The 10,634-nt window shown below is 35.0% G+C and overlaps 1 protein-coding gene across 2 annotated transcripts; it reads right to left on the bottom strand.

Moving 5' to 3' along the window:
• Window positions 1–1,269: 1,269 nt before the first annotated feature.
• Window positions 1,270–5,997, bottom strand: LOC108470438 (transcription factor UNE12-like). 2 transcript variants are annotated; one of them, XM_017771748.2, is made up of 7 exons: window positions 5,339–5,997; window positions 4,012–4,131; window positions 3,393–3,458; window positions 2,719–2,784; window positions 2,166–2,243; window positions 1,797–2,061; window positions 1,270–1,593 (listed from the first exon to the last, which is right to left on the bottom strand). In XM_017771748.2, exons 1-6 carry the CDS (start codon window positions 5,687–5,689, stop codon window positions 1,831–1,833), a joined length of 912 nt encoding a protein of 303 aa, XP_017627237.1. In that variant the 5' UTR covers window positions 5,690–5,997; the 3' UTR covers window positions 1,270–1,593; window positions 1,797–1,830. The 2 variants fall into 2 exon arrangements, with proteins under 2 accessions (XP_017627237.1, XP_017627239.1); XM_017771750.2 differs by having other exon boundaries at window positions 1,797–2,058; window positions 5,339–5,994.
• Between the last annotated feature and the right edge of the window lie 4,637 nt (window positions 5,998–10,634).

Here is a 10,634-nt window from a genome sequence, read left to right as displayed (position 1 = left end):
TTATACATAATATGTAAATATCAAGGGCTAAATTTGTTATTATACTAATTAAAATTATGTACAATCAGCGAAAAATATTACTGCAGTAATTAATTGTCCTTAGTTGCTTGTTTTTGAGATTGCCAGATTAAATTACTCCAATTTTTTCGAGAGGGACCAATTTACTCAATATTGAAATTGAAAAAGACCCGAAATGTGATTTTACCAATAATTTATTAGTGTGACAAGTTTGCTGATTCTCCTCTGTTTTCAGCAGAGATGTTGGTAAATGCGCCTATGGTCATGGTTGCAGATTACTGCGGTCCAGTCAAATGGATCTGCTCCCCAAAATGAATATTGTTTTTTTAGTCTCTCTTTTCAACTTAATATATGGTAAAATTAATAGGTCAAATAGTTTTACTTTTAAAAAATATTAAAATCTTGATTTAATCTTTTTAAAAATTATTAAGATATAAACCAATATAAAATTAAAATTGTATTTCAGCTTATTCTCGCCCAAAAAATTCTAGATTCGCCACTGCTAGGTAAATTCCCCTTTCAAGTTGCCCTATTCTCCAATTTAGCATGCTTAATTGATAGTAACTTACTGCCAATTTCTTCATTTCATTTTCGACAACTCGGAGATGTACGTTACTAATTCACGAGTTGTTGAGATAAGCAGAAAGCGAGTGCCAGCGGGTTAGCAACTGAGCGGAAAAATCGTGTTTGAGTTGATCGGTATTTGGTTGCAATCGCATAGCAATGCCATTAACGCATGTTTTGTAGGAGTCAAATTTTGATGTACCAACGCTGCCTAAAATAATGCAAAACCTTAGATGTTGCGACGCTTCCGTGGCCATGCATTTTTCTCGTTAAAATTTTCAAGCTGAACCGATCTTTTTTTCCCCCTTCAGCTGGCATTTCCATGCAATTTCAACTAGATGATTCAAGTTGCCTTGTACCAGAAGATGGGGAAGGAACTTGATAACATGAAAATGAACTAATGTCAGTGAAGAGTAACCGACCCGCTGTTGGAAGGAAACACAAATATCTAAAAATAGAGATCCTAATTTAGGCGGCCAAAACAACCCACCCATCAGCTCTTTTTTCCTTCCTTAGGTCCAATGATTTAACATAGAATCCAACAATGACCCACACGATTTGTTTTTCAGAAAGATAAAGCAAGTCAAATTACTTTACCCACGCTTCCTTTATCACAAAGTAACCACTACAAATTCAAGCATCAAGTGGACGGCTCCCCGCATGCAATGTAAAAGCAATGCACTAGGGTTTTCTGAAACGTGAATCAATCCATCTATTTTATTCATTAATTAATAGGAGTTAACCCAATCAACATTTTATAAAATCAGCCAACCATTATCCCTTCTTCTACTTTAGTTGCTACATTCCCCCTTTCCTGTGAAATTACACTGTTACTTACACTAACACTATCAATATTGTAATATTTTATTGTTATAATATGTAAATATACTCATCTCATCCATCTCCTTTTGCAGGTCCCACATCCCACCAAACCCAAAAATCCATGCCCCACCACTACACAAGAAAAGTGCTTCCGTCTTTGTCCACAGTCTCCCCCACCATATGATACACCTACAAAAGAAAAACAAAAGCATATAAGGTGAGCTTTAAAAATTCTTTTCCCTTCAATTCCATCAAAACCCTGTTTTATGAGCATAGCCCAAATAATAAATAATAATAAAGCAAAGAGTTATGGCATCTGACTTTGATAGCGCCCCCTGAAACTTACTTTCCCATGGGGGACCGAGGAATAAGATCAACTATGGGATGCGTACCGTTTTCTTTTCCTCTTTTCCTCATGTGAGGTGTCTATGGAGGATTTGTTTCCGGCTTAACAACAGAGGAGGTATCCGGAGATTGCGTGTGGTAAATTGCGGTGGCCAGTGAAATTGGCATGACGCAAAGAGCCTTTGATTGAAGGAATTGCATGGCAGCTCCGACATCTTCTTCCATCAGCTTAGCTACTTGTCTCTCTGTGCCATCATTTGACCATTTCTCCCAGGCTGGTTGGCTTCTTCCTCCCTCACCACTTTCATCCTGCTGATGCAAAGAGGAATGCTCAATTGCCTTAACTGAAATGTATACCAAATGCAGATAACAATATCCTAAGTGACACATGCATGAATCATTACTATATTTATTACCTCAACTGACGATAGTGGGAGGTCCGTTACAAGTGGTGCCACTGCACCAGCTGCGCCCAACCTACTCATGCTCAAGACCTGTTAAATAAATAATCACATTAGCTCATTCCTCTTTATTTCCTTCAAATGATTACAATTTACCAGCTCGTAAGAAAACATTATAGACCCTAAAACACTAAATGGGAGAACCCCTCTACCAGAAATGATTTTATGTCATCATCACCCTTTGAACTAGTAAAATTTCTGATATAATAGCATGAACCAACTTTTTACTGTAATTCATATTCCAAAGCCATAAAAAAGTTAAGTTGAACCACAGATGCAAATCAACATTTACAAGTGTATGTTATTTTAGCAGTATTTCAGTAAAAAAGAAAGAATAAACAGATGCAAATCAACGTATATTGAGAATAACTTCTAAAATTAGAATGCACATTCATGCAATAAGAACCACAGACTGATCCCATAAAAACAAGCAGCTCTATTATATGCAGTAAAGCAAAATTCAGAATAAGAAGTATGAAATCAAACAGGTAAACAGAGTTATAGATACCTTAACTTGGAGCCTCAGGAACTTCACATAATCTACAATTTCATCAAGCATGGCCGCTCTATCAGTCTACAAAAAGAAACATATGTCACTACTAATAGCAGTAAGATGCGTTGTGCATAGTTAAACTTTCTCATGGTTTACCTCCCAAGACACACAAATCTACCATAAGGTCACCCATGTCTCAAAGTGATCCCTATAACAATAATCAACTTAGCTAGGTTATACAACAGTAGTTGACGGTAAAGTTATTTAGTTACTAGCTCTGGAATTAGGACATCAATCCATTCAACATCTGTAGACACTGACTTTAACAAACAATAGAGGTAGCTTTAAATGAGTGGGCAAACCCTCAAAAAGTAATAAAGTTTAAAAAGTTTAAAAGCTTTAACGTCACAAGTTTAGTTAAAACTATTGCACAGTTATATGACAAGATGAAGCACATAAGATTGTGACAGACAGCATCAATAGATTACAGTTCTCTACTGTGCAAGCTCCTTATAATATAAATTTAAAAATAAACCAGTTAATCTTAAAAACATTTTTCTTGCCAACCTAGTTAACAGCACTACCTTCATTTGATGATAAGAATTCCAATATAAGAAAAAAGTAATCAGAGAATATTGCCTAAAAACAAACTGGAAATACACATCATTTCTCAAGGAAAAGGAACTGACCTTGTTAACACTAGGAACAAGTTCCTGCAATGCCCGGATTCTTTCGGCAATTCTCTCCCTGCGCAACTGTACCAAAGGAGAAAGTTGAAAAGTTCAATATGTTTAGTCATAGATGCAGCATTTGTTGAGCAGGTTGACTTTTGCAGTTTCACAACACGAGTGGCAATGAACTGCAACTTCACCAACTGCTAGCACAAAACCTGATTTATATAAGGGATTTTATATATCTTCCTTATTTCTCTATAGTCTATAGGACTTTTCTCCGATAGAAATTATCAGTAATCTTTTTCTTTCCATTGCCGAAATACACATACTCAAAGAAAAATGCTCTTAAAATATAATTCTTTTCGGTGAGATTACTTCTACATTGCATATCAACCAAACAACAGAAATGGTATTTAAAAATACAAATTCATTTAAACACCTTATCTGACCAAATAACTCACTATTTAAAACACACAATATAGCAATTGTTGCTTTTGAATATTTTCTCAGATAAGGAACTAACTTAGTCATGTCTTTTGTTTCAAGGACAGAAACATTCAGCTGAATTACCGCCCTGTAATATATTATGTCAGTCCCATGTTTACTGTGATTATTTATAAACACTCAAGCTTACCCGCTCAGCAATGCTATGTGGATCTGTGGCCTGTCCTCGTCTAGCCCTCACCCTCGGACGCATTGGTGGTGGATGTGGTCCAGCAGCAACAGTAGCTGGCACTGGTTGTCCATGGAAAACCTGGAAAGTTATACAAGTCGTATCACCAATTATAGAATTTATAGAAGAAGGTACAACTAACATCAACACCATCTCTCCTCTCGTCAAGGTAAGAAAAAAAAAAGGGTAAATGAAGAAATATCATTAAAGCAGATAATCGATTGAGGAGACAACAATCTTATTGTTATTTAAAAATAAATATCTGGATTCTAAGCATGCAGCTGTGGAAAAATGAACAAAAATCTTGACGGATAGCTCCCTATGATAAAATGTCTTGACCGTGACTAATACTTTCAATCTATTTTAATAAGAAAAAGGAATCTCAGATCCCTCTTTCTTCTGTAATAATTTTAACTTCTCCACATTTTCCAACATAACAAGACTGTTCCGAAATTTGACAACTTCCACAGGTAACTGAACTCTTATTAGATGTTGACATATTTTGGCAACTAGGGACATGAAACCTACCAAAGGAAAATATTCCAAATTCAATTGAAAAAGTATAATTTTAATACAAATTAAGGAAGCAACGACAGTCTACCAGTCACTTATACGGCCTTTGGTGCAACACAAAGGAGAGATATTACAAAATTTTCTGTCCCTAGCTTGAAAGTTTCAAGTTTCAACCATGTGTTCTCTACTCCTAGAAAAGTAAAACTTCCTTTTTACTCTTGTTTATTTGCTTGTGCAGGTTTGCCGCTAACCAGCAGTTGATTCAGACTCATGCTTGATTGAATAATTGAATAATGATCAACTGCCAATTAGATTATGTCTCTTAAAAAGTCCTAGAAGAACCTTCATGTATCCTTTCCTTTGTCAATTACCGAAACATGGCATCTCACAACAGTAACTCCCAACCCACCCTGCTCCAAATATTTGTCATTCTTTCTCTTGTCTTCTCTGCTATTAGACACAAACACACATGACATAACAACATGATAATAATAAAATCAAACAGACAAATTCGCTGTCACCCACAGTCGACAATAAAAAGAAAAAATAATAATGTAACAAGGACAATAAAACATGCTTTAGTTAGTGGGAAAAAGAGAAATAAAGAAATTTATCAAATATTAGCTTAGCTCCTTACTTAAGTTTCTAAAACGAATTTACTATTTAAAATCAGTATTTTTATCCTTTTAGGGAACCAAACAAACACAATGACACAAGGGCAAATTATTAAATGAAAAATACAAAGAATTCATAGATTACTATTTTTTTTTCTTACGTTTTTAACAGAAAAAGCTCTGCCATCAACAACCTCGTCGCGGAAGCGCTTGCTGCTACCGGATGCTTCCTCGGGCTTCAAAAACCCACCTTTTCCTTGCTCCAAGCTCAATCCCAATGGAAAAACCTGTCCGTGAAACGCACCGCCTCCACCGCCGCCTATTGCGCCGATGTGTCCGGTGCCACCGCCGGAGCTAAGCTGCAGATGCATTGGCGCTCCAGCCGTCGTGGCGTTTCCAGACAATCTACCGTCGGGCCCCGCTAAGCCAGTCTCAGTAGGCGCGAAGTGGGGGAGTCCGAGGATTTGTTCGAGGAAATCATCAGCGGGGGACTCGTTGGGGTTATTAGCCATGGATTGAAGTGAGTCGAAGTGGCGAGTTAAGGCTACCAAAGAGCATCTACATGCAAAAAGGAAATGGCTAAAGAGAATCGAACCAAACAAAAAAAGATAAACTTTTCTTTTAGGGAAAAAAAAGAAGAAGTCTTTTTCTTTTCCTTTCGTTTGATCTTTCTCTGTCCCTGAGGAGACTAAGAAAGGGAAAGTTCAGAGTTTTAGCTTAGCTTGAACTTTCCTTTTTCTGAAAGAGAAACGGAAAGTGGGAGAGAGAAAAACAGAGGAATGAAAAAGAGTGTTGGGTTTTTTGTTCTAGCATTTCGTAATCATGCACCCGCCCTCACATGATATTATTTTCAATAAAATCTAAAATATTCATCTTTATTTTAATGAGGTGCCATATCATCATTTGACTTATCATTGTGACAAATGTGATGCTTTTTTTTTTTTTGTAAAAAAGGGAAAAAAGAAAAATTAAAGTAAAAAAATTTACGCTGATTAACAAAATGGGGTTGCCAATAAGTCCCAAGCTTGACAAGGTTTTATGAATTTATTTAGTCTAACTTTGTATTTTTTTTTTTTGGCGGGGGGTTGGTAATTATGACAATAGCAATAGTAAGATATAATTGTAAATGTAATACCCCTATCTGTATTTATTGTCGAAATAGGGTACGAGATATTACTAGAGTTTACAAGTTAATTTTTTTTTTCAATATAACCCATTTTATAAATATCTAACCTTCCCTGAAATTTTAAACTAAAAATAATCCACATCAACCAATTCAATTCAACATATTTTCAATATAGGTTAACGCATATATATTCACGCATATTTATAAGATAACATCATCGCATACCAAAACCAAGATTTGTTAGCCATACAATTGGCTGACCTTACATTCATTTCGCAGAATCATTTACTTTATTAGCTTATATATGCCATTGATTTCCAAAATAAAGTTTTTTTATATACCGAAATCCTGAGGTTGATAGTGTGATGTGTCTTCGACCAAATCCGACCTCCGAGCTCTTAATACTACAAAACAGGAGAAAGGAAACAGGGTAAGCACTTTGTGCTTAGTAAGCTCATGTAACAAGAATTATACTTACCTAATATTTTCAATACAATACAATAAGCATTCATATATCCATTCAATGCATTATTACCCTAACATGCACAAACTCAACATTCAAGTTAGTACAATAATTTCCATGTACCAATAATATATACTATGATTGATGAGCTCATCAATACCATGATTTCCATTTCCTTATATTTTTTTTTCATATTTATCCCGTTGAATTTCTTGGAATTTTCGATGGATTTTCAGAGGTACACTTTTAGTGTACATTTTCGGGTCTGTCAATTCATATTCATGTATGCACATTTCCATTTCAGAGAGCACACTCATGAACCTCATCCTTACATGGGATTACCGGTCAGGCTAAATCCTCAGAATATAAACTCATAGAGTATTGTTGGGATTACTAGTCCAGGCTAAATCCCCTGCAACGACAATTACTCTAATGAGCGTGGATCTAAATTACCAGTCCAGGCTAAATTCAGACCCTAATTCGGATTACCCGTCCGGGCTAAATCCATTTTTCACATATTCTTCAGGAGGGTTATATCAGGATAGGATCACCCGTCCGGGCTAGATCCTTTTTATAGTCAATTTCTTTTCAGAGATCCATCGAAATTTCTTTTCATTCAACCGAGATTTCTTCCCATTTTTTATCAAATATATCAATGTTTCATAAATTTTCATACAATGAACTTTCAAATCATATTCACATCAATAACATACATTTCAAGCATTTAAGAATATAATTCAAGTTACATGAACTTACCTTGATACTTGTTCGTGTACAAAAATCTACTAATCTTGAACTTTTTCCTTTTCTCGATCTAGCTTCGTATTTGAATCTTCTGGATCTAAATAAATAAATTTAATTATCAATTTAATACATTTCATGTTCATATGCAATAATTTCTATAATTTCATTATTATTATTTATAGTTTATTCAAAGCTGTCTATTTGAGTCATAGTCACTAAATCATTTATAACTTGAGCTACGGAACTCCAAACTAAGATCTGTTAATTTTCCCTGAAATTAGACTCATATATCTTCTTACCATAAAATTTACAGAATTTTTGGTTTAGCCAATAAGTACAGTTTATTTTTTTAAAATCACCCCTATTCTGCTGTCTGACAGTTCTGATCCTTCTTCACTAAAAATTAATTATCTCTTCATACAGAACTCAGATAATGTTCCCGTTTATTTTTCTTGAAAATAGACTCATTTAGGATTCTATACATATAAATTTAAGTCCCTAATTATTTTTATTAAATTTTTTATGATTTTTCAAAGTCAGAATAGGGGAACTCGAATTCATTCTGACCTTGTCTCACAAAATTCATTATATCTCATGATTTACAGATCCATTGCTTACACCGTTTCTCTATGAGAAACTAGACTCAATAAGCTTTAATTTCATATTTTTTTCATCTTCTAATTTGATTCCTAAAATTTATGGTGATTTTTCAAAGTTAGTCTACTGCTGCTGTCTAATATTGTTTTAGTGCAAGCTGTTTATTACCATTTTTCCCTTAAGCTTTTAATAAATAACAATTTCGTCCCTACTCAATTAGCTTCTCAACTAAGCTGATTTTTTTTTCAATTAACACTTTATTCTATCACCTTAAACTAGTTTACAACCTTTAGGAATCAAAATTTCAGCAATAGACTTTAATTCCAAACATTTTGACAATTAGGTCTTAAAAATCAATTTCTATTGAAATTACCTAATAAAATCATCTCATAAACAAATTAAAACTTTAATTTCATTCTATTTCATCATAAACTTACAGCACTCAACCATGGTGACTTTCAATTTCATCCATGAAATCAAAAACTAATGAATTTAATAGTAGGACCTAGTTGTAAAAGTCTTAGAAATACAAAAATTACAAGAAAAAGGCAAGGATTAACTCACTTGGTGCAAAAATTATGGAATACCAGCTTAGAAAACCCTCCTATGGCATTTTTAGCTGCTGGAATTGAAGAGAAATGAAGAGAAATCTAGATATTTCCTATTTAGTCCTAGCTTTGTTTAGTTAATTTTGCAATATTCCAATTTTGCCCTTAATTTATCAATTTTCCTACTGATTTCATGCCCTTGCCGTCCAGCCCAAATAAATTTTGGGTCTAATTTCCTTTTAAATCCTCTCTCATTGGACACTTAAGCTATTTAATCATCCATCTACTTTTATACTTTTTACAATTTAGTCCTTTTCATTTAATTAACTATCCAAACATTAAAATTTCCTAACGAAATTTTAATACCACATTACTAACATTTCATAAATATTTATAAAATTATTTTCGACTCGGTCTTATGAGATAGAGGTCCCGATACCTTATTTTACCCAATTTCTTCAATAATTTCTTTTTCTAACTAACCACTAAATCGGTAAAATTTTTCTATCAATATTTTCATACGATTTTCCTATCATATCAATTTTCATGCAAAAATATTGAAATAAATTTCTCTTTAAATCGGATTTGTGGTTACGAAACCATTATTCCGATAACCTTGAATTTAGGCCATTACAGTAAACCTATTGGCTAGTTAGTTAGGTATACTATGTGGATATGTCCAGTTTATTTGGGTTTTCATGGTGGCCACTCGACAAGCAAAACGTAAGAGTTGAAAAGAAAGCGAATGCCTGTAAGGTATACTGGAGAACGTTGTTCCTTGATGTAGGATTTAGATTTCATGCCGTATGGGTTCAATTTTCTAGTGGACCGTCACTTGTCCACAAAGCAGTTTCTCACATTTTCGTTGCGGACAAAATAAATGAAAGCTCCTGACTCTGTCGCTTTGGATTTTCAACATAATTGATCTGGCTAGGAGGAGTTGGCTGTGGAGTTTGGGTTGCCCTGCATAGAATGTAGCCATACACAAAGGCGAAGGGTTTACTCCTATTATTGCAAAAGCGCCTCTGGAACGTAGATGATTCGTAGTTGTAGGTGAACGCAAGGATGCCAGAGATAGTCGGGGGAGGGTGATCGTTGTTGTAGATCCGTAAGATGCGAGGTAGATCCTAGGGATATTGATTAAATCCCTTGCCGATGGCAGTGTCGATTGAATTGGGAGGGTGGTTGAAGTAGGATCATGTATTGTTGATGGCAAAAACTTACGCAGGCAAGGACTGTCATGGGGTTTGGTTGCTGATTATCATGGTATACTTGGTTTTTGTGTTTCCAAATTTGCCACAAGATGAGTATCCAAGCATTATACATAGATTGTTGACTGAGTCCTGATGCTTGGTATTGCTTGATCCAGTGATTGATCCACTCCCTCATATTAAAGAAGCCGAGTTGGTCCATTCAAATAGAACATGAAGAACCAAACCATATAGCTTTGGCGAAAGGGCAGGTGCGAAAGAGGTGATCTACAATTTCTTTGCCCTGATTACAGAGCAATCATTGCATATGTACAATAATATGCCAAAGATAAAGGTGGAAACGAAATGGAAGATAGTCATGGCAAGGTTTCCCAAGGAAAATACGTAGTTTTGCAGGTAGTCGTATTTTCCAAAGGGTTTTCCAATTAACATTATGAGAGCTTGTCGAAGTGTCCACTTGATACTGGTTGGAAAGGAGTTTATAGGCTTCGCTTTACTAATAATTTCCACACATAACGATATTGTCCAGTGGTTAAAGCAAACCCTCGAGATAAGATTTCATGCTCCTATGTTTCCCCCATTTGATCACAGATGTGTTGTTGATTCCATTAATGTGTGTTCGGAAACAAATGTGGTAGTAGAGTCTATAGGAGTTGGGATTAAAGCGCTAGTCCATTGTTATGAATGGATACTTTGTCTCCTTTCCAAATTTGAATATCGAGAGCCGAGAGGCATATGTCCCGTCCTTTGAGTATGCTTTTCCTTGTC

Source organism: Gossypium arboreum, chromosome 11 (genome assembly GCF_025698485.1).
Source record: "Gossypium arboreum isolate Shixiya-1 chromosome 11, ASM2569848v2, whole genome shotgun sequence".
NCBI lineage: Eukaryota > Viridiplantae > Streptophyta > Magnoliopsida > Malvales > Malvaceae > Gossypium > Gossypium arboreum.
Note: the sequence above shows the minus strand (reverse complement) of the source record. Positions and strands in the feature narration are given on the sequence as shown.

What these genes read in the sequence shown, in the direction of transcription:
- LOC108470438 (XM_017771748.2), bottom strand. Translation starts at nt 5,689, where the DNA reads ATGGCTAATAACCCCAACGAGTCCCCCGCTGATGATTTCCTCGAACAA. An exon ending in TCCTGAGGCTCCAAGTTAAG is followed by an intron (nt 2,244 to 2,718) that starts GTATCTATAACT and finishes TTTATTTAACAG; the next exon opens with GTCTTGAGCATGAGTAGGTT. An exon ending in TCCCACTATCGTCAGTTGAG is followed by an intron (nt 2,062 to 2,165) that starts GTAATAAATATA and finishes TCTTTGCATCAG; the next exon opens with CAGGATGAAAGTGGTGAGGG.